Raw genomic sequence first — 25,959 nt, forward strand, 5'->3', positions numbered from 1 at the left:
ACTAGAAAGGTAAAGTCTAGTCATAATTGGCGGAGGACAGAGGACATCTGTCCAGAACTCCACAGAATAGACAAACACTAAATGGCCGATGTATACCCATCATGATTTGTGACGAAACGAACGTCCAAGAGGGCTGTCAACATGAGCATAGTCGAAAATTTATCACATTGCCCTTTTCAAACTTTCCCTGGTTGAAGTGCAGTTTTCTTAAAGATGTCAATGTTCAAACTCCCAAAGAAGACGCTCATCTTTGCAGAACTTTTATCTTCCTTTCCCGACCTTGAAGCTCGAAGCGTCGCCATTTCCGTCATGTTTCCAATACTGCCCAGTGCTGGACCTTGGGATCCTACTTATTCGATGTCGTTATTGTACTACTACGGATGCCGGATGAACAGCTCATGAAGCCCAAACAAATGAAACCTGATTGTGCTCACCAGGTGCTCACTTACAATTCCTTCTTGAAGCCTGAAGGAAGGTGGATAGTATGGGCAACTACTCGGTATGTACAAAGCCCCGTGGCAGCGATATGGACAGTCAGTCAAAAAAAATTTGGTTTCATTCTGATGTGTATAACTGCTAATGGAGTTTCCGAGCAGGCTTTGAGAGATTGGGACGGATAGGGATGGTTGCGCAAAATTAACGAATCCAAAATAAGTATGATCTGCACCCTTTCACCATTTGAGCTGTAACTCAATCCTGTCAAATCAGCCCGGCAAACTTTTGAAGGGTCCTGGATGTCACTTCGCCTGGTTTGGGATAAAAACAGTTTTCTATCTATATGACCGCCTCAGATTCCTCACTGTGGTTGTGCAGCATGGCCCCTCCGTTACACTACATGGATGAGAAACGCCCCCAATCTCTTCCCCATGCTCTGGAATTTGACCGCTGCGATGTCAATGATCATACCCTTTCTCTTCCTCCCATTTCCATTCCTCAGCGCGATTCTGGCAAGAATCGCTTTCTGAAGCTTCTTGCGGTCGCTGGACTGGCTGTTGCGTGTACTTTTTTGATACTCACCTGCCCCAAAACTGCCAAGAGTGCGATGGAATATCATCCTCGCGTCATTCTCAAAGAGCCGCACAACATGACTATTTTGGACCATAATTCTCCACGTAATCCTGCATATCTGATCGAAGCCCAGCATGGTGTCGTGGCTACAGAGAACAAACGATGCTCAGAAATGGGTGTTGATATGCTTCGTAAAGGTGGTTCAGCAGTAGATGCTGCTATCGCTGCAACTCTGTGTATCGGAGTTGTCAACTCCTTCTCGTGAGTCTTATTTGTGCATTTTCTACCCAAACTCAATCCTTCCCTTGTAGAGCAGGTATTGGTGGAGGAGGTTTGTATCTAGTATTTCATTTGACTGCTTTACTCGACTCAACCATTGATCATTCATAGGTTACATGACCGTGCGTATACCCCCTAAAAATCCAGGCGAAAGATCTAAAGCCTACACGATTGACTTCCGGGGGATGGCTCCGAGCGCTACTACCCCGACAATGTTCGACAACGGAAAGATAGCATTATCTGCGTCTGGAGGTTTGGCAATGTTGATCCCCGGCGAGCTCGCAGGGCTTCAAATGGCTCATGACGAATGGGGAGCCATGACTTGGAAAGAAGTTGTCGTGCCCAATGCTGAACTTGCTATGGGATGGACAGTCGACAAGGAGCTTGCAAGGCGTATCCAGGTCTGTAATCTCTGAACCAGAGGTGCACATATTGATTTTGTATCTTGCAGTGGTTCCCAGACCTGTTCACCAACGACCCGGATTTCAGAGAAATATTTGCACCAAATGGAACCCTCCTAAAAGAGGGCGACATAATCGAGCGAAATAATTATGCTCGCACGCTTCTGGAGGTTGCGGAAGGAGGCGCTGAGGTTTTTTATAACGGCGTAAGTTCTCCTTCTAGTTCTGTGTCCTAGTGGTCTAATATTGTGTTGGTGCAGAGCTATATCACGAAAGCTCTTGTCTCCAAGGTGAATGCTACCGGTGGACATGCGACCATTCAAGATTTTCTGGACTACCGGCCCCTTTTATATCGTTCACTAGAAGGGTCCTATCGTGGCAAGAAGTTGTATACCCCTCGCGCTCCTTCTGCTGGACCTGGTAGATCTCGGTCTCTCATATAAGAGATGTCTCTGATTCCTGCTCTTATTTAGTCCTCCTACACATGTTGAACCTGATGGAAGGCTACAACTTCACTCGTAGGAACGGTCTGGACACCCATCGAATGGTTGAAGCCATGAAGTTCGGGAATGCGGAAAAGTGAATTGTTTACATTTTTTTGGTCTGAGGTAAAATCACTGACTATATGCTGCGAATTACCACCCCCACAGATCTAGAATGAGCGACCCCAGATACCGTTATGACACCACCCTCATTGATGAGATCCATACCAAGCAGTTTGCGGACGAGATTCGGGACCGTCTCGACGATGTATGCAAGGATTATGGATTGTCCTTGCTGTGACTGATGTTCATCCCTAGCATCGAACCCAACCTGCAGAGTACTACCGTCCTCTTTACACATTGAAACCTGACCATGGTACCGTAAGCATGTCCTTTGTCGATTGTGTACCTCTTGGTAATTGGTTCGCTGATTATTTCATCCTCTTAGAGCCATGTATCCGTTGTTGACGAAGAGGGTATGATGGTCTCCGTGACTTCGTCGGTCAACTGGTACGAATTCATACAATGAATTGAATGAGTCGCTGACCGAGTTTACTGACCCATAGGTTCTGGGGCGCACAAGTTCTTGACCCTGTTAGTGGGATAGTGCTCAATAACCACGTTTGTACCAGATTTCTCGTATCAGCTCGGTCATCTTACATCCGCATCAATATAGATGAATGATTTTAGTACCTTCAATGAAACTAACATCTTCGGAGAATGTAAGTGCACTCATCGTTACTCATTGAGAAGATTTTCTAAAGTTTAATTATGTTCTGTAGTCCCTGCTCGATGTAAGTACAGACATTTTATAATATTCAACAGAGCCAGAACTCATGTTTCAATCTAGGGAACTTACCACAACCCGGAAAACGTCCCCTATCCTCAATGTGTCCCACCATTGTCGAGAAGGAAGATGGTGAGCAATGTCCAGATCTCAATATATATTCTCTTACTCTCAATTTTTAATATACTAGGCTCTCCTTACATTGCAATTGGCGCATCTGGAGGACCTACCATTTTCCCTGCTGTATTCCAAACTCTCATCAACATTATTGACTACGGTTTGGATCCTAGTGAGGCTATTGAATTCGGGCGACTTCATAACCAGTTGAAGCCCGAAGGAACATTCGCGGATGAGACGTACCGTGCGGATATTTTGGAGGCGTTGTCGAGACAAAGACATAGAATTCAAGGTTATTATGTGGTGCTCAACTCGATTTTGAGCTAGGTCCTGACCCCTTAAATTCTTTTCTTCTCGATTTAGTATTGGACGTTTACCGCAATGGATCGTCGTGCGTGCAGGCTGTAATGCGCGACTCTGAGAGCGGTCTCCTCCTTGGTGAGTCCCCTTGCTCCAAAATATTTGGCGAAACGAACTTTGTAACCCCTACGTTTCAGGCGCCAGTGATTCTCGAAAGAATGGTATTGCTGCTGGATATTGAGGGGGCCGAAGATATCTTGTAATGTGCATTGTGTTCGTTTTAAACGTTTGTCTGTTTCCGGATATGCTACTTATTTATGTAGAACTAATGAGCTCTTCGATTGTGAAGGGTATCATATATCGAGTTAGATGTTCAGCCACGATGAGATGTGTCTGGACAACCAAACAATTAGCATAATCCATCCGATAGTGTACTAGCTGACATGCATACGCAAGCTCTAGATCTAATCATCATCATCATCCGCATCCGAGTCTGAGCCATTGTCAGATTTATGAACCTCCTTCTGAAGACCCTCTATCTCAACACCCGCACCCGCCTCTTCTTCATCACCACCACCCTTTTCTTCCCTCTTCTTTCTCATCTTCGCAATCACCTTATCCGCCCTGTTAAACATCCCACCCGTCGGTGTTCCACAAGCCAGGCATTTCGGTGTCTTTGCAAACCGTTTGATAGCACATGCGGAGCAAAAGAAATGCCCACATTTTGTGACGATGGGATCTGTGTAGGGCTTTCGACAAATTAAGCATGCGAAAGGGATATCTTCGTCGTCGTCGTCGGAGTCATCGCTGTCTTCATCCCCGACTTGTTTTCGAGGAGTATCTGCGAGCTTGTCTAGTTGCCAGCCGGCGAGATCTGGTGTAGGAAGATTTGGGTTGGTGGTTGATGTGGGGAAGAAGGGAACGAACTCACAGGTTCCTCGATCGTGAAGGAATTTACAGGTATCTCCAAAACCACAATATCCGGTTTCTGAGAAAGAGATATCAGATACAGATGTGCCATAAGTAGTTAATGACATACATACCTTTATAGTCTTTACAAACGTCCGGCTGATAATCCACAATAGTGACTGTTCGAATTGTACTACTCGTATTCCGCTGAGGTCCAACTCGCATTGCTTTCGGGACTTCCGAACTTTTCTTTATATGCGACTTGTATGCTTTCTGCCCTTTATACAGTCCATCATCCGGCCCACCATATTCATCCTCATCGTCCTTTGCGTCTGCTTTACGTCTTTTCGCCAGCAATTCCTCAGCTTCATCACCAGCTAAGATATCTAGAGCTGCATGCATATGGGAACCTGCTGATGTCCATTTCACATCTGGACCATCCTTCTCCGGTGCATCAAGATCATCGTGGTCTCTTTCTGTGAGTTTACGTTTGGTGCCGGCACTGAGAAGGTTGGATGTGGTTTTTTTGGTTGGTAAGACTACTTCGGATTTTGAGGAGGAAGAGGAAGAAGGTAGGGTTGAGTGAGCAGTTGAGGAGGAGGGAGAAGTCGAGCGTTTACGGCTAGTGGTAGGACGCGAACCCTTCTTCTTGAAGAATGGCACTTTCACTTCGCTAGATGACATGGTGGATGGATTAAGAATATATATAAGCGCCCAGATTCATTCACGGCTTATTCAGCCAACAATCAGTCATATGCGGTGCCGGCTTTCTGCGCTCAGCTCTCTCTTCGGAATTCCAGTCAAAATGTTGGTAAGTTATGCAAAATCACTGTATGTCTGTAGCTGGCGGTCGCTTACTTAGAAGCGGGCTTGCTGGTCATTTTAAGAACCGATATGTTCATGCATCAATCTGTATATCAACATAATCCAACTTGATTTCAATCTCGAGCATCGCCTACACATCCGGTCCTTCAAGCTTAAGGAGCACCTTCTGGCTGAACTTGCCCTCTGCCATTCTATGAAACACATCGCGTATCTTCTCGGTAGCTTCCTTATCCGACTCTTGTGCACCGATAGTTATGATTTGATGTCGTGGGGCTTGAATCTACCAGGGGACATTCATTCAGAATTCATGTTAGACCGAGTTGTATCAATGACACATACCTTTCCCTCTTTCATCATCCCCGCCAATTTGGAAATCAACTCTTCTTTCTCTGTTCTCGAATGTGTTTTCGACCAGTTCGTTTGCCAGAATCCGTGAGAAGTGAGGTTTTTGAAGATATGGAGGGAGGTTGGTAGGGACAAGGGTTTCTTCGACATGGCGCCATAGGAAACTAGGTGTGCGTCTTGACCAAGAAGCTTGGCCATGCTCGTGGTGGGTTCGCCGCCGACGCAGTTAAGGGCTAGCCGGATATCCTGGGTATGGTTGGTTGAAAGGTGTTCGAGAAGAAGGGAGAGTTATTTGAAGTGTCGTACCTTGCCACCAGTCCATTCTTTGACCTTGCCGCGTAGAGACTTGTCGTTGAGATCGTCGTAGGTTAAGACCTTGGTTGCCCCCAGACTTTCAAGATGCTCGACAAGAGAGCGCAAGCTAGAGTCGTCTCTGTGGAAATTCTGAGTCAAAATGGCTAGATGCGAGGATGATGATTGTGTACCGAGAACGGACGAAATTCAAGGTGTTAAGACCCCTCTCTTTAGCAATTTGTAGGACAAGCTGGCCGACCTAAATACTCCGTAGCTAGGTGAATGCACGATTTAATGGATAGACACCATTAAGACCGACCGCACTATTTGCCCCGTTTTGGATGACCCAGTCCCCTGCCTGAAGTTTGACGAAACCATCGAGCATGTTGTATGCGGTTGTGGGATTTACCTGGAAGGATAACGGTATATTAGGCATGAAATGTTGCAATATGGAATACATACGGTCATGGTTGCGCCATGGGCTTCCGTTAATCCAGTAGCCGGAAGTTTAATCACGCTATTGAAAGGAACATTACGGCTCGTCGACCATGTACCCAATTGCGGTCGGTCCATTACTACCCAATCATCTTTTTTCAAACCTTTAACACCTTCCCCGACTTCCACTACCTGTGCCAATCCTTCGTTGCCTCCAACAAAGACTGGTTCATCTTTACTTCCCAGACCCGAGGCAGCAAGATTGGACGTATGAGTGGGCTTGGAAGGGTAGACCCCTTCTATAGTATTCACGTCGGCTGGATTGATAGGCGACAAGAGAAATTTGAGATTCACAGTGCTTGGCGGAGGTGAAGGCAGTTTGGGGTATGTGAAAGCAGTGAGAACTTGCGTAGGATCACCATTTTGGGTATATGCTATACAGCGGTTGGATATAACTGAGGAAGAAGAGAAAGAACGAGTTGCAGACCGAATGATTGTTTGGGAAAACATGGCCCAAGAATTATGACGTCAACGCTGAGATTCAACGAGCGTCTATTTATGTATTGTTTATTGTTTGTTATTGCTTGGTTGACTCACTCTTCACCACCACGAGCGACACCTCCAATGTCCAACAGGGACATTCCGGAACCCATAAAATTCTTCCGGTACGCGTCTTTCTGCTACGCCCTCAAGCTCTCCCAGCTGATTTAGATTTATCTTAGTTTTGCGGAACTGGTTCAAGAAATCGCGAAGAAAAGCAAAGCGAAATCCATTGCTGAGCGCAAGGCAGCTGGCAAAGATCAAGCAAAGACTTGGTTCCCTGCACTCAGCGTATTCAAAGCATACTCTCTGAATCTGCAGGCTGGACCTCTTCCACCGGGCACCACATCAATACTATTTCGTTTCTTGTTTCCCGAGGAGGACCACAAGCGAAAGTTCGGTTTGAGGGATAAGAGTCTTGTCCGTGACATCGCGGATAGCCTCTGTGTAACTGAAGACGCGCTCTGCGAACAGTGCGACTTTGCGGGATGTCCAGGGGATCATGTTTATGAATTCCTCCTTCAAAGATATTCTGTGAGTGTTATTGCGTTTAATTGCTTTGTATGCTAATCAATAGACTCTAATAGCCCGACAAGGATTATCGCGGAAATCTCGACATCGTCGAAGTCAATGAACTTTTGAATCAGCTAGCTTCAACATCACCTTGGTCTCACGTGGATTATTCGAAGAAAACCCTCAGTCGTAATTCTACTAAATCCCTTCTGACAAGGAAGGACATCTTGAAAACTCTCTATCGACAAATGGCTCCCTATGAGGCTGCTGTTCTGACCCAAATCATTTTGAAAGATCTACGTGGACTACTTTACCCACAAATTGAAAGGGATCCTACTGCTGCTTTGAAAGATTATAATACTAAAGCAGTGAAAATCTTGACTAAGGAAAACGCCATGTGGGCTTGGGATCCATCGAATAGTATGAATAGGTCGTATCGCGCTAGATGGGATTTGGACGTTGCAGCCAAAGCATTTGAGAGTGGTCAGGAGGTGGGACCAAGGATCGGGACTCAAATTGGGGTATGTCTCCCCATTAAATTGGCTCTCTCGCATCCTTTCTGAAACCTATATCGCTCCGGCTATCCTTTTACTAGGTTCCAAAGTCCCAGAAAGGTCGTAGCTGCAAGCATGCCCTTTCATTCTTCTCAGACTTTTCGCAAGTGTGGGCAGAGACCAAATATGATGGAGAACGGGCACAGATACATGTTCAAGTCATACACGGGCAAAAACCTCAAATCACAATATTCAGCAAAAGCAAGAGGGATTCAACAAGCGATCGTCGAGCTATACATGCCGTAATTCTGGATTCTCTTGGGTTGAATGGTCGTCCGGGAGTTGAGCCCCGAATCAAGAGGAGTGTGGTGTTGGATGCGGAAATGGTTCCGTGTGAGGGGACACGGATTTTGGGTAAAGCTTTATGACTTTCTCGGGTGTACTAGCGAATCTGATTCGTGAATGCGACAGAATTTTGGAGAATACGAAGGTTGATCCGCGAAACTGCAGTAGGCGTCCGAGGCAGAGGAAGAGATAGAGGAAGTCGAAGATGGACAGGGGATAACGATACTCAAGAGGAAGAAGAGGAAGATCAATCGTGAGTGGACAGGTAGTTCCTGGAATCCTCTTACGTGGTGTCCCATTGAATTTATCATAGAGATGAATGTGTGTCCGAATCATCACTCTTGTCAAACACACAAGGCCAACATCTTGGCCTTGTCTTCTTCGATATCATGTATCTTGATGATGAGTCTTTACTCCAAACACCTTACAACCTCCGGCGTGAAAAACTCGAAGAGCTGATCATCAAAGAGCCTGGAAAGGCTATGTTGGCAGATAGATGGCTCATCAATCTCGATGAACCTTCTCAAAACTCTCCGAGTGATTGGAGTTTCGACGGCAACTATACCGCTGATGACGACGAAGAAATGGCCTATCACCGTGAAGAAACCGCTGATGAAGATGTGAACGGGGGAGGTACTGCAAGACGAACTTTGCATGATGTATTTGCTCGGCGTATAGCGGTCGGAGAGGAAGGATTGGTACTCAAGGCAGCGGATTCCGAATATAACGAAGCGAAAAAACCTTGGGTCAAGTTGAAAAAGGATTATATTGAAGGTCTTGGGGATACTGTTGATCTAGTTCTTTTGGGTGCTGCATGCGTTCCTGATCGTGCGCTGGAACTTAGAGGTACAAGATCTGCTTTCACTATGAGTCTGAATCTGACGTTTTCTATCTTTTTTTCTATTTTCCACAGTTCCTCCTACTACTTTGACTACGTTCTACATCGGGGCACAGACTAATAAAGAAGAAACTGCGAATAACGTGGGTTACGTTTGCATCTTCTATCTATCTTACGAGTCGGATTATTCAACTAACAATTCGAATTGAACCATGATAGTCCGAAGCGTTACCCCACTTTTACATCTATTTTACTGCTGCGTATGGGCTTTCCCGAGTAGAGTTGGAAAGGCTCAATTTTTTGTTGAAGAATGATGATCCCATTCGATATACCACGAAACAATTGGTTCGTATTTCCTTTACATAACCTCCAAAATCAATGATCGACTCGAATTTCGTTCTATATTCTATGTTCTCTATAGCCACGGGATGGACTGGAATACACGTATACGATGTACGACAAACTAGCTCGACCAGAACTCATGTTACGAAAACCGATCGCAGTTGAATTATATGGGGATAGGTTCACTGTTCCAGAGGGAAGCAAGGTCGGTACCAATGTCTCATTTCGCATACATTCAAAACCTATTGAATCGTGCAATTGCATAGCAATACGAATTACGCTGGCCTCGAATTACCAAATATTTTCGTCGACATGAACGTTCGTGGTCAGATTGCATGTCGTTACAAGAGCTCCGGAAGCAAGCGCGGGAGGCGATGGGTCGTGTTGCGGCTGCAGAGGCTGCCCGTAAGGATGCGGAAACGACATTCATACACCCTAATGCACGAAATGGAAGGAATGCATTCGTCAATGTCAATCATAGGCCTGAGGGTATGCGTAAGCGGGTAGAGATGTGGAGAACGAGAGTTGCTGCAGCGGATAGACCTAGGAAGAACAAGGGAAGTGGGGAGAAGTCCTCAGGTTCATTGGTGAAACAAAGGAAACGGGAACGATCTGTTCACAATGATTTCGGAGCTTCGCCACGGAAGAAGAGGGTGGTGGGGAATGGGAATGGAGGTAATAACATCATTCCCAGTAGTCTTGCGGGATGGTGTACTACTGCCTCGAGTCGCTTACTTCTCTTGTCCGAGGTTCCTGGTCGATGTGTTCAGATGGAAACTTCTGTTATGCTTGATAATTCCCTTGCAGGGATTTCGGATGACCAGATCGTCCCTCCAGTCGTTGGAACTATCCCGGGAAACACAGTTGATATTGTCATTCCACTTGTCGAACACCTAGCATCTGAAGACCAAGGCCTTCCTCTCCAGAATGCTACGAATATGATACAGTTCGCAATTCAAGAAGATTCGCACTCTAAAAGTTCCTCATCTTCAAACGATGAGAACAGTCAACCCTCTGCTCCAAATCCCCCAACCCCAAGTCTAGCAAAAATACACTTCTCCCAGCTGGAGTCACTTCGTTCGAAACGTAAACAATACCCTAGTCCTCCAACTTCTCCAGTCCATTCCAAACGATCGGACGAACGTGTATCCCCCACCGTATGCCAAACCGATCCTTCCGTTGACCTGTTCTTCAAAGACGCCTTATTCTGGGTTCCCTCCCTTAAAGACCGACAACCCGGTCTTCCTTCGGTCAGATCTATAGTCGAGTCTGGTTCGCGTGCGAATGGGCTGGAGGCGTTCCTTGGTGCGTGTAGATGGAATCCAAGAAAATATAATCCAGTGAAGCCGCCGCCCACGCGTGGGATAGTATTCGTGGATCTTGAGGATGAGTGGGGGTCGCGTTGGAAGGGGAACGTGGTGGATGGCATTAGGTATCTGGGACGTCAGTGGACATGTACAGATGAACCTAGGGTGCCAATATGGATTTTCGACCGCAGGACGGTATTTCAAGCAGGGAAGGATGTGGGTTCTCAAGCTCTCCATGTATTCAAATGATCCAGGGGAACTTTTATCTTTATGCCTAAGTTATAACTCATGTACAGTGTTGAGGAATTATCTTATGTAGAGTGGTGTGTGGACAAGAACAAGTTCTACAGGGGAAGTAAGGACTCGTAAGGACTCACAGTAAATGTACCTGTTAGTCTCGCGAGCCAAAAATCATGAGCCTGAGGAAGGTGAATTTGTAATCCCGCGACTAAGGCTTACCGCATCTGCAAAACCTCAGAGGTGGTGTGGTACTGGCATTATCTTAGGGTACCAAAAGAAAATCCATATTGGTTGACTCTACCCGCAGACATTTGTGCGCAAGTAATGTACACTATAACACATTCACTGGTTTCTCACCTATTATCCTGCACCTAATTTGTCTGAGCACTATTCCAGAGTTTTGACAAGAGAGCTTATGATACACAATCAAATCACAGAGGCATTGAAATAACCATTGTAAACTGAAACTAGGAGGGGAAAGTTAACTTAGAATATGGCACACTGGATGTGGCATGTGACCTGCCAATTGCTTCACGTGACCAGATTTTTTTTTCTTCGAATTTACGGATTTGCGAATTTATGATTTTCCTGAGGGCTTCAAAAGCTTTTATTTCGGTTCTAAAAAGTGAGAACAAGCAAAACACATGCTCCCTGCAAGGCTCGAACTTGCGACCTCGAGATGGTGGGATTGATGCCCCGCATACAGTAGTATGAGACTCGCGCTCTAGCCAACTGAGCCAAGGAAGCCATACTCTCATGAAAAGGGATCTGGATATAATCTTATTCAATACTTTATTGAAATCTGTATGAATTCATTAAGTTATCTACCATGTGTTCGTTTTAAGGTCTGGACTTTCAAGGTATTCAATTCTCTCACTAGCAGGGTTGGAGTGGACTCATCACTTGTATGATAGTGGAAATGCGGACACTGAGATAGGGTGATTGCGAAAGACTGTTTAATAGCCTTCAGCTCCTCGAATCCCTCATTCAGCTTGCGAGACCAATGATCTGTCCTCGGAGTGTTCATGTCCTGCGCAGTGCGGGGGGAGCGTGGATTCATCATTGAAAATCCAACGAACCTTCGAGCTCTACGCACTTTTGGATTTCAATATATAAAGATCTTGCTCCCAATCAATTCAAGGTTCAAGGAAGTTCGGTGTGTATGTACGTGTGGCCGTGTTGTGTGGAATATAGTCATTGTTGTTGAAAGTCTATGAGCAATTTTTACCTGCACTTTCCTTTGTTAAGAGCGTTTTACGGGTCTCGCCGCCGTGTCAAAGGCTGAGGCTTCGGTTAAAACTTATTATGGTCTCGAGCTTTCACTAGCGGCAGAATCTATGGATGTCTTCTCTTATGCATACTCCCATATCGATTAAGAACTGCATGTATATAATCCATCTTCCAGTTCAGTCCCAAATTCAAGATGATTTTTCCCGTCATCTGAAGAGCCTATCCACTCTCCGAGAAACCGTGGAACGAAAACCAGTCTTGGAAGCTCAGTTGAGACTAGTCTGAAACTCGGAAATGGAATGCTTGGATTTGATTGGAAGGCGAGTGAAGGAGGGAAACACCAATATTGGACAGGTTACGGTCTCCTTGAGAAGCATGTTCTAAGCTCAGTGGACATGGTGCAAACACGAGACATGGAAAGAACTGACAGTGGGCGCATCCACAAGACTCCACTCAATCAAGGGACGGAAACTCAGCCAATCTGGAAACAGTGAACCCTTAAAGCCTCACCGGTGAGCTACGCTTTCATTCCAGTTCAAAGTGAGGCTTTGAAAATTTCTGCTATGGATTCATGTAAGTCCCAACCTGCAAAAACCCTCATCCTCTGCATCTAAAACTGTGTTAGCAGCCTTGAGCTGGTGTATACCTGATTAATACCTGTTCACGTCTAGTACGTATCCCTATCCGTGTCACTATCAAACAAAACATTCGGAAGCGTCACTTCACAAGGGCCCAGAAACGTAAAATCCGCCAGCTCGGTCTGTTCCTTCACGTTCTCAATCGAGAATATTGCCACTTTTCCACCGTGGTCCTTGATTTCGTGAGCAAAGCCTGCAGCCAGCTGAACCTTGAAGATGGACCAAAAGAATAATAATGAATCCATTGCATGAAAGGCATGGATGAGATCGATTCACCGTGGAAGACGTCCCTATAACAAGACAGAGATCGGCTTCATCGACTTTCCGCCATATCTCTCGTGAATTTCGAGGAACTTCGTCAAACCAAACGACACCGGGACGTAGTAGACCCCCGCATTCGGGTTGTTCGCAATGAGGGAGTTCATCGACAGGTATCGGATGATCACGGACCATTAAAAGTTCTCGCGTGAGCAAGCGCAGGACACAGAGGACTTTTCCCGTCATGACGGAGATTGCTGCACTGGGTACATAAAGTATCAAGAACACGACCGTGCATTTCATATATATGACTCTCGGGTATGTTCTTTGTGATAGTGGTGTTCATTGAACCATTATAAGAAAAGATTGATGGTCCTAATGTACCCTGGTGGTGTTTTAAAGCGTCTTCATACGCGCGAACGCTGAGGCCATCGATATTCTGTGTGATGAGTGTGAATTCGGCGTCGGATGCAAGATGGTGCAGAAGCTCTGGGATGCAGAGCATAGCCAGAGATACGTGAGCTGGGTTCGGTGTGGAATGTAAGGCGCTAGAGGCATAGAGCATGAAGACATGAAGAAGAAATTCAGTGGCGTCTTCCGAAATCTGGAAGATATATTATTGAATGGAAAGTAGTATAAATGACTTACATTTCCCGTAAAACATGATAATGATGCCACACCAGACTCGGATCTCGGGTGAATGCTTCGAGGGAGGCTAGTATAGCAGGGTCATAAAAGTTCCATATGCCTCCCTGTCCTTTCTGCCCTCGCCAAGATGGTATTCCTACGGGACGTTCAAGCTGATTTTGAGAAAAATTCGGCGCTGAGGATACCTGATGCCGTTGATAGACCAGCACCCGCCACCGCCACAACGTGTCGGCTTTCTCGAAGTACCTTTCTGAAAGCCTCTATTGAATTTGAGTTAGCCATAGATAATGGACCAGGAGAGTAGTTGTCGAAGGATAAGATTGGATCAGGGCCCGCTTGGGCGCTTATTGTGGCTATCCGTTCTGGTTGGCTTTCCTTTCTTGTATCTCCCGACCCTCAAGCTTCAAGGCATTACGCATGGCAAGTCTCGAGATTTAGCTCGATTTTGAGGGGACAAAGTTCTTGTCTGAGATGCCTTACATTAATTCAGGAAACATTCGGTATGCGTTCAATTCAATGAGGCACGTCGACCTTGTCCCTTATGCGCTATGTTTATATTTGAATTTTTGAGCCTCACAAAGGATCTTCCGAATTGTGAGGACATTGAATCTGCGTGGACACTTGGTTCGTACTACGCAGTCCCTCTAGCCAGAATTTCACCATAGAGATCCGCAGATATCTAACGGGCCGGGAATGAAGAAATATAATCTTTCTCTTCAAAAATTGAAGGTACCTTGTTTGATAGTGCTTTCTTCCACCTGGATTCCTTTACCTGCATCAGATGGCACCTCCCCCAAACCTGGCTGACGCCAAACCCAGTTTATATCTTTCATGAGTCCGTTGTATCCATCTTCGTTGTCGGTAGGTCCGTTCTCTTTCACAGATTTGCTTCGGAGCCGGGATCATTGGGTACAAGAGCGCCAACAGACTATAGTAGCTAGAGGTAAGCGAGTATGTCTTGTACGTCACGGCGAAATATCCTCTCAAATCGATAGTCAGTCTTGACCATGTCGAGGATGATGCACCCTGCTGATTCTCCCAACGACAAGAAGAGACGCCAATGGTTTCTGAGCGCTCCTTCTTCACCAACAATTGGGTTAGCAGCGCAGATGACGCTGTAGTAAGGCTTGTCAAGGTACGGGATCGCGTCTTCCATAATATGGACCCCTGGAATATCTCAAGAATCTATGATAGAGCTGGACATGCTTCGTGTAACTGCCAAGGTGTGCTGTGTAGTGAACTGAGTGCCGAGCGTGTTATGGGGAGTTGGTGCTGCTAAAATCCAACCAGTATTCTTTTTATATGCCTACTGTACCCATCTGGCTTGCGAGTCTTCAAACTACAAGACGTGATGCCACAGTGAGTAATACTTGTATCAGGATTGTTCCAATACAAGCAAGTGGGTAGCCTGACAGTCTTGTTTCGACAACACAAGTTGACTTCTATCGATAGGTAGATAATAAGGGTGGTCTTATCAAGTTGCTGGAACTTACAGCTCCAGGATCGTTGTAAATCACAATGACACAGGCATAAGTGACCTCAGATTGTGAGACTCACGCTCTAACCAACTGAACCAAGGAAGCAATGCTCTCATGTAAAGGTAATGTTATTCAATGACTCTATTAAAATCTGTCCGAATCCATTAACTTAATGCACACTGAAACAGGGTATACAGTAGTACTTATGAGTACAAGTAGATGGGTATACTAGGGTCTCTTCAAGTTACAGGCCTGCTGCATATTGAAGCATTCCCAACATCTTAATCTAAATGAAACTTATATCAGCTAGAAGCAGTACAGGAGCGATCAATTGTACTTACCTTCTCTTCCTCTGTATCACCAAAGACAGCCCAAGGATCCCGTCCGTCCTTAAACACAATTGCGAAAGAGTGTTTGATAGCCTTCAGCTCCTCGAATCCTTCATTCGGCTCGCGGAGACCAACGATCTGTCCTCGGAGTTCCACCTCGTCGAGAGTTTGGTTCATGTCCTGCAGAGGGAGAATGAATTCATCATTGAAAAACTAACGAACTTCGAGCTCTACGCACTTTTGGACTTCGATATATAAAGATCTTGCTCCCAACGAGCTTGAGGTACCGTCTCCGCCACACAAGGGAGTCACCCGTTTGTAGAGTCGCCCACGCCGTTGTCCACCCACTCGACCTCAGTTCCATTTTCACTTCTTTGACCATATTCTGGACCTTGGTCTTCCTCTCAGCATCCGCTCTTCTCCTATCATCCTCTTCTTTCATTTTCTCTGCCTCTACCTCCCAGGCCATTTGCTGACGCCATTCCTCTAACTTTTCATGTTCTTCCATCCTCCGTTTCCTATCCATCTCTTTCCTCGCCTCAATTTCCCGCTTTTTTCTTGCGTCCTCTTCCTGTTCTCTCTGCTCCCGCGCGCGCCGTCGGGCTTTGATTTCTTGCAGCTCCTGCTCGAGCATGGATTTTCTCCAAGCTTCTTCCTCCTCTTCCTGACGTTTAAGCTCCTCCTTCTCCTCCTTTATTCGTGCTTGGCGTTCGGCCTCTTGCTGTAAAGCCTGCTGCTCCTCTAGTGCACGCTGCTGTTGAACAAGTTTTCGCCTCCGCGCACGTTCCTCGGGGTCTGAGATGTATACAGTATCATGCACCCATTTACGGTCAAGCGGGATAGAGAACAGAGCGCCGTCAGGCTTGTTTGAAGAAAGCGGTTGCAATGTTTTAGGAGGAGGATTAGGATGTTCAACGATGACTTCGTCGTCAGATGAGGGTATGGGATGCGATATGAATGCAAATTCCGCAAGACTCTTCCTAAGATCCGAGTTGGGTATGCTTCTCAGTCGTGCGCCGGGGGTATATGTAAAGTTGGATCTGGAAACACTGTTATTGTCTTTGGGTGGAGTGGGAGGTGCTACGTCTTCATCGCTATCCCACGGAACGTCGGTGCTGGGAGTAGCGCGTTTGCGACGCAGAATGCTGGAGAAGAGACTTTGAGACTTTGGTGGAGTAGAATAATTTAATGGTATCACAGAAGGATCACGGTTTTCTGTGAAGGAGCGCCGAATAGGGAAAATCATCGATTCTAATGTGGATTGTGGGTCAACTGGCTCTGGAGATGATGCTGAACGTTCGATGCGGATATTATGAATACCGTCAGGATGAAGGACAGCCTGGTGTATCGCAGATGGAGTGAGGTTAGAAAGATGGTCAATTGTTAATGTGGCATATTCAGTCTGTAGAGGACAATGACGAAGTTAATTTCGCACAATGAACAATAAGAGTTTGTTACCTTGACGAACAGAGCTCCAATACGCCGCGATTGCACAAGAGCACGAGCTGGTTGGTTAACTCAAGATATATCCAGTTAAACAGAGTGGGTGACTGTACCTCGTCTGATACCTGATATTGAGGATGGAATGTAATTGATCAAGGCAAATCCAGGCCTCGATTGTACTTGTGATGATTCCTCATTATAGAAGGCGATATGTACAGTAGAACTCTCCTCGAATGACTGTTTCAGTTCAGGAAGGCCTTTGGAACCAGAAGCATGGAGGTAAAATTCATCGGACTGTGGAGTTATTTATGTTACCCATGGTAACACAAGTCGAAGATATCCGCCACGTACATTATCGTCGTATTTCAGTAGCAACCTGGGGAGAATTCGATGAGTCTATAACGAAGATATAACAAACATGATGAAACGTACCAGTTTAAGTGTAGCTCGACAAGAGAATTGTAGATAGCCAATACGGCATCGACATCGGTTATATTCACGGCGGTCATCCTTATTGATTTTCTGTTTCACGAAAGTTCACAGTACCTAGATGTTCAGGGATTGAGAGGCCGGTTAAGGGAGAGTAGTAGATGGGATAGACTGTAGGATGATCATGAAGGTCGTATAAGTGAAAGTTGTTTCGATCGCAACTGCCATGATTCTAACTTTTCCAACTGAGCCTGGCAGTCAAGCACTTGCTTCGGTACAACATCAAGAATCACAATCAAAGTTGTAGCTTTTACAATGTTCAGAACATGATGGCAATTCCTTTCCCTAAAACCCAAAATAACCCTCGTAGTAGCCTTGACAATAATGTACATATAACACAGTTTTCCCGTGAACCCTCGACGTCTCAACTGTCAAAAAACCTCAAGGACAGAATGTTATTGTGGCAGGTATGGCTCCTAGAATCAACCAACCGAGTAAGGGGTGCAGATCCTCAAAAGCCAGAGCAATCACTTACCGGCACCGCACGCTCGGACCTGTTAAGAAACAAAATCAGGAAAGAAAATCTAGTAAGATGTTCTTAGAAATACGTACCGGGGAATCATCTCCACAGCCAGTCTCATCCTGTCACGACGAATAAGCTTGTGATTACGAAGTACTCGGGTAAGAATTAGCTTACACCAGGGGGGTACGCATCAGAGCACTAGCGGAGCATTGAGTTATTAACTTCCTTGGCACTTATGAGTTCGACATACCGAACAGTCTACGCTTGTGCAAGTAACTGTATCACACCCTTGAAATAGTATTGACATTGCCTGCGTGTATCCTTGAATGTTGGAAATATCGTAGGCTTGGGCTGCGTATATGTCTCCGGTATCTGAGGAAATGCATGGTTGGAGCTCATAAGAGTAATTTCTTCGAAAGTTTCGACAAAAACATACCCAAGTTGAATTCCCCTATTGTGCAATCCTCGCCTTTGGCACCACAACTAGATGCGACGGTCTCCGCATAGATACGTCCAACCCACTGCAGGGGGGAAAAATCAGAAAAAAAACCGACTGAGGAAAGCGCGGTTAAGACAGGATCGAGCAGCTGAACATACACTCGCAGGTATCGTAACTTGGATAGAAGTTCCTGCAAGAATTACTCCGGGTTGGGCCGCAGTGTACGATGAGGCATCAGAACAGCCTGTAAGTAAATCTTCATCAAGGTCCTTGAAGAAAGCCAAGGCACGCTAGAAGCTTACGAGGTGAGTACCCGCATTTCGTGTCTTCAACATAAGCAGTGATAGATTCCGGGCAGTTATTGACAAGAGTAAACTATGTTCAAAAGAGCGTCAAATTAGGTATTTGCAAGCACTGGACCAGGGAATTTACCGTGTGATCTCCTGCGCCTCTTCTCATCGATATGGGTGCCGCCAAGTTCAATGAAAGAAGGAACACTGCGCAAAAGTAACTGATAATGACTTTTTGGAGGCTCATCATCGTAACGAAAGCAGTCCAGAATCAGAATTGGGTGTTTGTGTTGGGTGGAAAAGAGTGTATTCGCTCAACGAATATTCCAAGAGGGTAGGGTAGGGGGGATGCTTGTCCAAGAGCGTACCAGCGCAAAAGGTGAAGAGGAAACATTCCGTTCGAACATCGCATTTATATGACTGGAAAGGAGTGAATCTGATTTGGGAAACCCCGAAACACTTTGCTTGACTTTTTTCATCTTATCTCCGTCGCTTATCAAATTTGCCGATTTTTGAAAACGCGGGTTTACTCAGCCTCGACTCCCGTTCATTGACCATCAAACTCCAACCTATAAAATTGGTCTTGATCTTTGTTGGCTCTGCATATGTATGTACATAGCCGTTCTACCGTCTGAACAGGTTTCTCAACAGGTCGAAGATTGATGCGGCAACGAGCGACCCGAATGTCGCTTTGATTCTTGAAGTTTTCACAAGCGGATAAAATTTTGAAGGAGAAACTGACTAAACTGGATATGGAATGCAATTTCAGAAGTGATTGATCCACACCTATCCACACAAATTACAAGTTAATAACCGTTCCAAGTCATTCGGCCACTCCCTCACACGGATTCCCGTCTTGACTGTTCTACAGCAACGACCCCATCCCTCACTTGATCGAACTGATACATAGGGAAATCTAATAGCAAGGTCTGTTTGAGAAGGCGCGGCAGGGGTTTGTAAACGACTGGAGGAATGGGGATGAGGATGGATGTTCTCCGCAAGTATTCCTTATAATTCGACCATGCATGGACATGTTCTTGTTTCGCGTTTTCCCCGTGGCTCATAAGGAAAAACTTTTTTGCCTGAGGTTTTTCGGCTGTGGGTACGCCAGATCCGAACATAAGCAGACTGGAAACGGAGGATGGGTGTCAGACGAGCGAGAAATTTAGAGTTCAAGGAAACGTACATAAGAGTGAAGAGGGGGGATACAATCGCACCATACTGGGCGGACTTAGAATGGGATGAAAGAGAGCCGTTCGTTGTAGGAGAAAGACATAATATCCAGATTCCCCACCAGCACATAATTCTGGGGTGTCCTTCGTTAGTATGAATATGAGTTGGTTGGGATAGACAGACGCACTCTCCGAAATAAGGAGGATGACGAGACCATTTCCATAACCCAGTCTGAGGAAAGAAATACATAGTAATTAGCTAATGTAACCAGTGAAAAACTACAAAACACACCAGAACGGGCTTGTCTTTTGGTTTGTCTTTCGCCATCTTGTATCTGAACTGATTCCCAGAGCGACTAAGTTAGTATATTATCTGAGCTCTTGGTGTTTGTCAAAAACCTTCTGGGCATCGGACACAGTTTCGATCAACCATCCCAAAACCCAAAGGACAATTCCTGCAATATCGCGTGAGGTACCAAAGGCGGGGTTCGACCCAGAGCGAGTTGTGTCGGATATAGCGGGAGAGTTCAAAATGGTGAGGGGTAGAGAGACGGTCCAAACCTGGCAAAACCATGGAAGTTAGTGGAGTAAAAAAGACAGATTTGGGAAACGACGCACCCAGATGATTTGACCTGATCGCCCACATGAATAAGATTATTTCGAAACCCATAACCTCAGCACGAGGGTGACACCTACCTAGCCAGAATCCTGGATACACGAATTATGGGGTTCAGCTTAGAAACTCAGATTACGAAGCGGGCCTTTTTACCTAAAAATTTGAGGAAACTTGACCTAATTTCATCGAATCGGGTGTCGCTCCCCGTCTTTAGGACACGATATAGAAGAAACCCAGCGATTCGTGTGGCCCACACCATAACCAACACACTGGCTACAATGTTCCGAGCGTGAAACTCATTTCCAATGAGTAAAGTGAGTAAAGCTGAAACAGTTAATCGGATCAACTTGAAGGAGAAGAAAATCGCCGTTATGAACTAACCTAAGATGAAGAAATTCGATCCTGTAGTTGTCGTTGTCAGGTCAGCGCGACGATTTTACCACCTGCATTGCATACCTCCAGTGAAGTCTGTGATCTTATCAAATTGAAAAGTCCACGCTATGGCAAATCCAAGGAGCTGATAAGCGGCGGTCACCAGGACAGTTATAGCGAGGTAGTAATGGTCGAGAACATAGACCGCCATTGGTCAGAAATTGTTGAATAATGGTTGTTCAGCTTTTCTATGTACGGCGAGGGGAGTCAAAACTACTAGAGGTTAAATATTTGTTGGATGTCCAGCATCGTAGACAAGCCACGTAAAAGGTTTGAGATGAACAACGATCAGCGGGAAGTCATCGAACATTATTTTCGGCGCCAATTTCTTGTACCAAGCGCTAAGCAATTTAAGTCCATCATATTGGCAATAGCGATGTCCTAGTCCTGGATAATAAGAACATATTAGTATACCTAATCACAGGCGAAGTGCCTTTAAAAATCCTCTCCATCATGCATAGTGAGTCTGCAGAAAATACCGAAATCCTCTCTTCTCTATGACCTGGCATAGTAATACACGAATAGCGGGAACGAGTACACCATCATTATATATCTATGAGCATGTTCCAAAAGGACAGTAACGGGTGTGATCCGACGAGGCCTAGGGGATGTACGGACGAGACTGGGCAATTTATGTCGAATGGCAGATGGTGGAACATTGGTGGACGTTGCTGTTCCGGGTTCTAGGAAAATATCGGTTTGGGCACCTGTCATTGTACAGATTACTTAGCCAGTTAGATATCATTGCAATAAAAATATGCATACCATTTCTAAATCCACATTTCGCATTATAAGCAGGGCTTTTGTGATCTCCCGCGAGATCAAGTCCTTCGACTTCAATATTGTTGCCTTACAGATATTTTCAGGAAATACGAGATAGAACAAAGATGCAGTTATTACCATCCACTTGATGCCAATAAAGCATCTGTTTTGCGCCGTTCACACAGCGATCGGGGTCATCTTCGCACCATACGGGAGCTTGTCCCGGGGCGACGGCAGCATCACCTGTTTGCCCAACAACTTTACACCTATAGCCAAGGTGATACATGTTGGCAGTCCCGCATCTGATAAGAACCGTCAGTAAAGCTCATTCACACTGAAATAACCTAGCCCCACCCGTTTGGAATCTTATCAAACAAAACAGCGAAGGGTCAACCAAAGTATTGACGGCCAGAGAATTCTTCGTACCCATCCCCACTAGAAGGGAGAGTCGACGTTTATACGACATATGAAGAGAGATACGTATCTGCTTACAGCACATATACATCCTTCGGGAGGACACGCTGGTAAGTTTGGGACCGAATACGTTGCGATGCGTTTCCAGGGCGTACTATCGTAGTTCAGCGAGTTCCAAATCCGAACAAAATCAACGGAAGACGAACTGGTATAACACAGTGAAAACCACCAAATTTTCAAACGTAACTAGGCTCATATTCGACTGTGGATTTGCTAAGGTATGTTGTCCAATGCGAACTCGGAAAGCTTACCTGATATGAGATAGCAAAAGCTGTACCCGCAGCCATACTCTCGTTTTGGGTATGTACTACGTATTTCTTGAGTAAAGACGCAGCAAAACCTACAGCAGTACTCACTATTTATGGCTGTAATACAGTCGCCATCTTCGCCCATCCCAGGATGATCCTCTCCATCTCCAAAGTCGCCTATATCTTCTCCATTGTACGAGAGTGTGGTGAACGCACGATTGAGAGCATGCTCTACCGTGAATGTGCCGTTCACTGGACTGATTACAAGGTATCTGTCAGCAGTGGGAATGAAAACGCAAATAACAGGCGCACAGGTCAAGGAAATCTCCTTCTTCTGGAGGAAATCGGTCACACTAGAGCGCACAGTTAGCGCTGCTTGAAATATACTATGGTTCAGGCAGCATACTTTATTAAAATGGTGAAACCACCAATCGTCTTTGGTCATCTAAGCAGGTGAATGTTACTTGTCGAAAGTGGAACCTGGGATGTGCGAGGTGACATACCCGATACAATGGCTGTATAGCATCGTTCGTGTTCGGATTATCATACCCTGAAGTTCCATTCAAGCAGTACATTCCTAAGGTATCCTTGTAAATGATATATATCGAGAATGCAACGAATTAGCTGCTCACCGTAATGCCAAGCCGCAACATGAGCCTGTACACCTTGAGTTGTGATGGTGAGCCCTATTAAGAGAATCAAGAGTACAAAAGTGCATGTGCGTGCCATTTGCGCATCCAAGCCGTTCAGGACAGAATGTGAATGCTAAAAGCGCATACTCAACGCGCTCCAATAAAGTGCAAACTTTAAGGCAGCAAAGCGCCCGAAACTGTCTTGTGCACGTGACCACCACAAACGTCAGTCTGCATTTGTCATCAAGTTTTGTCCTCTTCCTCCTTCCATCTGAGACTGAAGTTCTTTACCAGGCCTGACGCCATGGCGGGGCTACTATCGCCTAAGCCCGTATCCTACCTTCAACAGCAACACAACTCGCAGTATAATCACTACAACCGATCTGCACTGTCTGCATATTCTGAGACCCCTCCACTACCTGGTGCACAACTTGTCCATTCGATTCCCCATCAAGCTGGGCAGCAGTTCTTGAATGGAACCAATGGTGTCACTGGAAACGGACTGAGCATACAGGATGATAGCAAGATTTTTGCTTTGGTCATAGACCTCATGGATCCGGGTATGAGGGAGACAGCACTTTTGGAGCTGAGTAAGAAGAGAGAGCAGTACGACGACTTAGCTCTGATTTTGTGGCACTCTTTCGGTATGGCGGACTCCTTCCTGAGCCATGAAATTCAGCTCATTTTTTTCTTAATTTTTATAGGAATCATGCCTGCCTTATTGCAAGAGATCGTTTCCGTCTATCCCTTGCTATCACCACCAAACCTCACCGCCCTTGTTTCCAATAGAGTTTGCAATGCTCTTGCGCTTCTTCAATGTGTTGCCTCGCATACAGAAACTCGCCAATTATTCTTAAATGGTCAGTACTATAAATTCTTGTCTACTACCGGCAACTTACGGTCGTCATGTAGCTCATATTCCTCTTTTCCTTTATCCATTTCTAAATACGACATCTAAAACCCGACCATTCGAATACTTGCGTCTCACCTCATTGGGGGTAATTGGTGCTCTCGTGAAAGTACGTGTTAGTAATGGTTACACTGGCCTTGATCTTACATCGTTGTATCTAGCAAAACGATAATAACACCGTCATCCACTTTCTTCTTTCAACCGAGATTATCCCACTCTGTCTACGAATCATGGAAACTGGTTCCGAACTCTCTAAAACAGTGGCTATCTTTATAGTACAGAAGATATTGCTCGACGAAACCGGCTTGACGTACATATGCCATACGTATGAGCGGTTTTACGCGGTAGGCACCGTCCTCAGCAACATGGTGAATCAGCTGGTGGAGACTCAAGCTGTCCGCCTCCTGAAGCATGTGGTTCGGTGTTATCTCCGATTGAGTGATAACTTAAGGTGAGTTTGCGACTCTCTGTATTCAAATACTCTCTGCTTACGCCTACTGCAGAGCACGAGAGGCTCTGCGCGCTTGCCTGCCTGAGCCTCTTCGAGATCAAACATTCAGTGCTCTCTTGAAGGTGTGTATCATTCTTTTCGATGAGGCGTGCCTAGTCATTAATACTTCGCGTACAGGGGGACATGGTAACAAAACGGTGTCTCACCACTTTACTCAATAATCTGAACGAACCTTGACTTCAACTTAAAGCGCTTAAGCCTTGACTTCGACTGTGGACTTTGGACTTTGTATATCCTGACCATTCAGTGTGTGTGTCACCTCGATTTATATAAATAGCTGCTCTTACCCTTGTCTTCGCATGCTCGTTCCTCGTAAAACAAAGTGTACAAAATTAATTGTTGAATATCTTCAATACCCACCCTTTTTTCGTAGAATAAATGTATCAAACGAAATTCAAACCTAGTGTCTTATGATATTTGGTCTCTTCAGTCGGAATGTTCTCGTTTGCTCTTCCAGTTTCTGACCAGGCGCTCGAGGCGGGAGCGGGTCAAGTCGAGATTTGAATGAATTCATTGAATGTGTCAACCTCAGGTCAATCAGGTGATATCCGGAAACCTTTTTCTCCTCCATAAGTTAAATCATCTTCTGGGCGATCCTCCAGCCATGAACCACTCCGTCCACTCTGTCTGTTCTCAGTTGGATGGATATACCATTTGCTTTGACTCGACAGACCACCCGTTCTATCATTCGTCCCAGCCCACACTCATCGACGGTGTATCAGACCCTATCCTGACTCTAGCCGGACCCATTTTAGCTTATTGGACGTTATCCTTGTTCTTCCACTACCTTGACACTGCTGAATGGAAGTGGTTCGAAAAATACCGCATACACGAGTCGGCGGAAATACAGTCGAAAAATCTAGTGTCTCGAACACAGGTCGTTTGGGCCGTTATATTTCAGCAGATAGTCCAAACTGTGCTTGGTATTTTTTGGCTATCGGATGATAGTCACGGAGACTACGTACAGGGCCTGCATCATATAGCTCAATATCTGGCAGTGATAATGCGAATACTGGGGACAGAACGGGAAGCGCAATTACTGCCAATGGTGACTTATGCGGTCTATTGGTGGGTTATCCCGACATTGCAGCTCCTGCTTGCCATGTGAGTCCAGTGCCTTCTTTATTCCTCAATTCATTCAATAAGAATCTAGGTTCGTCATCGATACTTGGCAATACTTCCTCCACCGGGCGATGCACGATAACAAGTGGTTGTACCGGCACTTCCATTCGTGGCACCATCGTCTATATGTACCTTATGCTTATGGGGCCCTTTATAACCATCCTGTGGAAGGATTTCTTCTGGATAGCGTCGGTGCTGTCATTGCGGAATCAGTAACCAGGATGAATTCACGACAGGCTCTTCTTCTTTTCGTTGTGTCAACTCTCAAAACTGTAGATGACCATTGTGGATATAGACTGCCTTTTGATCCTCTTCAAATTATTACCAGTAACAACGCTGATTATCATGATATTCACCATCAGGTATGTTTCGTGTAACGTTCAAAATGTTCCTCGTTTGAATTTTCACCATAGATCATTGGGATCAAGTCCAATTTCTCTCAGCCGTTCTTTATTCACTGGGATTCTATCTTGGGTACTCGCATGACTCGCCAGGAGCTTGAGTCTCGTAAACGACGAGACTGAGCTACGTACAACTGTCTTACATGGTTTGTAATCTCCGCCTTTCGTTTGTT

At 45.5% G+C, this 25,959-nt stretch overlaps 12 protein-coding genes and 1 non-coding gene across 13 annotated transcripts; 5 read left to right on the top strand and 8 right to left on the bottom strand.

The window, feature by feature from the left end:
* The first annotated feature begins 188 nt into the window (after positions 1-188).
* C8R40DRAFT_1088823 (uncharacterized protein) lies at positions 189-732 on the top strand. The gene is made up of 3 exons (XM_046227426.1): positions 189-533; positions 597-654; positions 709-732. Exon 1 carries the CDS (start codon positions 214-216, stop codon positions 400-402), a length of 189 nt encoding a protein of 62 aa, XP_046090193.1. The 5' UTR covers positions 189-213; the 3' UTR covers positions 403-533; positions 597-654; positions 709-732.
* A 352-nt stretch (positions 733-1,084) lies between these two features.
* C8R40DRAFT_1158952 (gamma-glutamyltranspeptidase) lies at positions 1,085-3,615 on the top strand (the record flags this gene model as incomplete). Its single annotated transcript, XM_046229805.1, has 15 exons — positions 1,085-1,269; positions 1,320-1,339; positions 1,399-1,688; positions 1,739-1,894; positions 1,949-2,108; positions 2,162-2,267; positions 2,339-2,438; positions 2,489-2,551; positions 2,619-2,680; positions 2,737-2,791; positions 2,847-2,892; positions 3,021-3,089; positions 3,148-3,366; positions 3,438-3,512; positions 3,572-3,615. 15 exons carry the CDS (start codon positions 1,085-1,087, stop codon positions 3,613-3,615), a joined length of 1,650 nt encoding a protein of 549 aa, XP_046090194.1.
* Positions 3,616-3,838: 223 nt separating this feature from the next.
* Positions 3,839-4,967, bottom strand: C8R40DRAFT_1167055 (uncharacterized protein; the record flags this gene model as incomplete). Its single annotated transcript, XM_046230947.1, has 2 exons — positions 3,839-4,362; positions 4,418-4,967. 2 exons carry the CDS (start codon positions 4,965-4,967, stop codon positions 3,839-3,841), a joined length of 1,074 nt encoding a protein of 357 aa, XP_046090195.1.
* Positions 4,968-5,022: 55 nt separating this feature from the next.
* C8R40DRAFT_1088834 (uncharacterized protein) lies at positions 5,023-6,705 on the bottom strand. Its single transcript, XM_046227427.1, has 6 exons — positions 6,210-6,705; positions 6,067-6,156; positions 5,939-6,006; positions 5,760-5,886; positions 5,448-5,699; positions 5,023-5,388 (listed from the first exon to the last, which is right to left on the bottom strand). The coding sequence occupies exons 1-6, from the start codon at positions 6,690-6,692 to the stop codon at positions 5,239-5,241; spliced, it is 1,170 nt and encodes a 389-aa protein (XP_046090196.1). The 5' UTR covers positions 6,693-6,705; the 3' UTR covers positions 5,023-5,238.
* A 326-nt stretch (positions 6,706-7,031) lies between these two features.
* C8R40DRAFT_992351 (uncharacterized protein) lies at positions 7,032-9,637 on the top strand (the record flags this gene model as incomplete). The annotated part of the gene is made up of 10 exons (XM_046236736.1): positions 7,032-7,256; positions 7,310-7,756; positions 7,831-8,143; positions 8,201-8,272; positions 8,390-8,611; positions 8,708-8,920; positions 8,988-9,055; positions 9,132-9,257; positions 9,334-9,459; positions 9,521-9,637. Coding segments are annotated over 10 exons (1,929 nt in total), but the record flags the coding sequence as incomplete, so codon positions are not given.
* A 1,809-nt stretch (positions 9,638-11,446) lies between these two features.
* On the bottom strand, positions 11,447-11,548 carry C8R40DRAFT_t54. Its single transcript has one exon. It is a non-coding gene; the product is annotated as a tRNA-Met (tRNA).
* Positions 11,549-12,698: 1,150 nt separating this feature from the next.
* C8R40DRAFT_1214759 (DHS-like NAD/FAD-binding domain-containing protein) lies at positions 12,699-14,161 on the bottom strand (the record flags this gene model as incomplete). The annotated part of the gene is made up of 6 exons (XM_046233222.1): positions 13,761-14,161; positions 13,576-13,711; positions 13,349-13,475; positions 13,162-13,252; positions 12,946-13,130; positions 12,699-12,878 (listed from the first exon to the last, which is right to left on the bottom strand). Exons 1-6 carry the CDS (start codon positions 13,855-13,857, stop codon positions 12,699-12,701), a joined length of 816 nt encoding a protein of 271 aa, XP_046090198.1. The 5' UTR covers positions 13,858-14,161.
* A 1,031-nt stretch (positions 14,162-15,192) lies between these two features.
* Positions 15,193-17,484, bottom strand: C8R40DRAFT_1142131 (uncharacterized protein). Its single transcript, XM_046229487.1, has 7 exons — positions 17,258-17,484; positions 17,177-17,201; positions 16,939-17,119; positions 16,841-16,887; positions 15,621-16,784; positions 15,395-15,562; positions 15,193-15,339 (listed from the first exon to the last, which is right to left on the bottom strand). The coding sequence occupies exons 1-7, from the start codon at positions 17,332-17,334 to the stop codon at positions 15,298-15,300; spliced, it is 1,704 nt and encodes a 567-aa protein (XP_046090199.1). The 5' UTR covers positions 17,335-17,484; the 3' UTR covers positions 15,193-15,297.
* Positions 17,485-17,547: 63 nt separating this feature from the next.
* C8R40DRAFT_701755 (uncharacterized protein) lies at positions 17,548-18,984 on the bottom strand. Its single transcript, XM_046235916.1, has 9 exons — positions 18,649-18,984; positions 18,519-18,591; positions 18,375-18,460; positions 18,214-18,298; positions 18,028-18,149; positions 17,952-17,975; positions 17,867-17,896; positions 17,790-17,808; positions 17,548-17,730 (listed from the first exon to the last, which is right to left on the bottom strand). The coding sequence occupies exons 1-9, from the start codon at positions 18,754-18,756 to the stop codon at positions 17,696-17,698; spliced, it is 582 nt and encodes a 193-aa protein (XP_046090200.1). The 5' UTR covers positions 18,757-18,984; the 3' UTR covers positions 17,548-17,695.
* A 210-nt stretch (positions 18,985-19,194) lies between these two features.
* C8R40DRAFT_702101 (DUF1295-domain-containing protein) lies at positions 19,195-21,060 on the bottom strand. Its single transcript, XM_046235917.1, has 10 exons — positions 20,751-21,060; positions 20,676-20,696; positions 20,448-20,618; positions 20,375-20,386; positions 20,297-20,310; positions 20,078-20,239; positions 19,971-20,018; positions 19,867-19,910; positions 19,693-19,812; positions 19,195-19,634 (listed from the first exon to the last, which is right to left on the bottom strand). The coding sequence occupies exons 1-10, from the start codon at positions 20,875-20,877 to the stop codon at positions 19,346-19,348; spliced, it is 1,008 nt and encodes a 335-aa protein (XP_046090201.1). The 5' UTR covers positions 20,878-21,060; the 3' UTR covers positions 19,195-19,345.
* On the bottom strand, positions 21,043-23,001 carry C8R40DRAFT_1088916 (uncharacterized protein). Its single transcript, XM_046227428.1, has 13 exons — positions 22,843-23,001; positions 22,714-22,787; positions 22,617-22,655; positions 22,523-22,563; positions 22,319-22,467; positions 22,214-22,269; positions 22,109-22,164; positions 21,981-22,056; positions 21,915-21,923; positions 21,843-21,853; positions 21,627-21,790; positions 21,492-21,575; positions 21,043-21,433 (listed from the first exon to the last, which is right to left on the bottom strand). Exons 1-13 carry the CDS (start codon positions 22,937-22,939, stop codon positions 21,222-21,224), a joined length of 1,068 nt encoding a protein of 355 aa, XP_046090202.1. The 5' UTR covers positions 22,940-23,001; the 3' UTR covers positions 21,043-21,221.
* Positions 23,002-23,146: 145 nt separating this feature from the next.
* C8R40DRAFT_1158958 (Rcd1-domain-containing protein) lies at positions 23,147-24,440 on the top strand (the record flags this gene model as incomplete). The annotated part of the gene is made up of 6 exons (XM_046229806.1): positions 23,147-23,486; positions 23,547-23,702; positions 23,755-23,861; positions 23,914-24,203; positions 24,256-24,325; positions 24,381-24,440. 6 exons carry the CDS (start codon positions 23,147-23,149, stop codon positions 24,438-24,440), a joined length of 1,023 nt encoding a protein of 340 aa, XP_046090203.1.
* Positions 24,441-24,867: 427 nt separating this feature from the next.
* On the top strand, positions 24,868-25,909 carry C8R40DRAFT_1036894 (fatty acid hydroxylase superfamily-domain-containing protein; the record flags this gene model as incomplete). The annotated part of the gene is made up of 3 exons (XM_046223624.1): positions 24,868-25,367; positions 25,417-25,747; positions 25,799-25,909. 3 exons carry the CDS (start codon positions 24,868-24,870, stop codon positions 25,907-25,909), a joined length of 942 nt encoding a protein of 313 aa, XP_046090204.1.
* Positions 25,910-25,959: the final 50 nt, after the last annotated feature.

Source organism: Lentinula edodes (assembly GCF_021015755.1).
Source record: "Lentinula edodes strain Le(Bin) 0899 ss11 chromosome Unknown C8R40scaffold_5, whole genome shotgun sequence".
NCBI classification, from domain to species: domain Eukaryota; kingdom Fungi; phylum Basidiomycota; class Agaricomycetes; order Agaricales; family Omphalotaceae; genus Lentinula; species Lentinula edodes.

Bases quoted from the DNA above. Each gene is read 5' to 3' on its own strand.
- C8R40DRAFT_1142131 (XM_046229487.1), bottom strand. From the start codon at position 17,334: ATGACCGCCGTGAATATAACCGATGTCGATGCCGTATTGGCTATCTAC. The intron at 17,202-17,257 runs GTACGTTTCATC...AATTCTCCCCAG, and splicing joins GTCGAGCTACACTTAAACTG to GTTGCTACTGAAATACGACG. The intron at 15,340-15,394 runs GTAAGTACAATT...AGTTTCATTTAG, and splicing joins GTGATACAGAGGAAGAGAAG to ATTAAGATGTTGGGAATGCT.
- C8R40DRAFT_701755 (XM_046235916.1), bottom strand. From the start codon at position 18,756: ATGATGAGCCTCCAAAAAGTCATTATCAGTTACTTTTGCGCAGTGTTC. The intron at 18,461-18,518 runs GTAAGCTTCTAG...ATTTACTTACAG, and splicing joins GAAATGCGGGTACTCACCTC to GCTGTTCTGATGCCTCATCG. The intron at 17,897-17,951 runs GTAAGCTAATTC...TCGTCGTGACAG, and splicing joins CTGATGCGTACCCCCCTGGT to GATGAGACTGGCTGTGGAGA.
- C8R40DRAFT_1088823 (XM_046227426.1), top strand. From the start codon at position 214: ATGTCAATGTTCAAACTCCCAAAGAAGACGCTCATCTTTGCAGAACTT.
- C8R40DRAFT_702101 (XM_046235917.1), bottom strand. From the start codon at position 20,877: ATGGCGGTCTATGTTCTCGACCATTACTACCTCGCTATAACTGTCCTG. The intron at 20,619-20,675 runs GTTAGTTCATAA...TAACTGTTTCAG, and splicing joins ATCGAATTTCTTCATCTTAG to CTTTACTCACTTTACTCATT. The intron at 19,813-19,866 runs GTGCGTCTGTCT...AGGACACCCCAG, and splicing joins CATCCTCCTTATTTCGGAGA to AATTATGTGCTGGTGGGGAA.
- C8R40DRAFT_1088916 (XM_046227428.1), bottom strand. From the start codon at position 22,939: ATGGCACGCACATGCACTTTTGTACTCTTGATTCTCTTAATAGGGCTC. The intron at 22,468-22,522 runs GTGCGCCTGTTA...CCTTGTAATCAG, and splicing joins GAAGGAGATTTCCTTGACCT to TCCAGTGAACGGCACATTCA. The intron at 22,270-22,318 runs GTGAGTACTGCT...AGAAATACGTAG, and splicing joins CTGTATTACAGCCATAAATA to TACATACCCAAAACGAGAGT.
- C8R40DRAFT_1088834 (XM_046227427.1), bottom strand. From the start codon at position 6,692: ATGTTTTCCCAAACAATCATTCGGTCTGCAACTCGTTCTTTCTCTTCT. The intron at 6,157-6,209 runs GTATGTATTCCA...TTATCCTTCCAG, and splicing joins CCCATGGCGCAACCATGACC to GTAAATCCCACAACCGCATA. The intron at 6,007-6,066 runs GTCGGTCTTAAT...CGGAGTATTTAG, and splicing joins AAAACGGGGCAAATAGTGCG to GTCGGCCAGCTTGTCCTACA.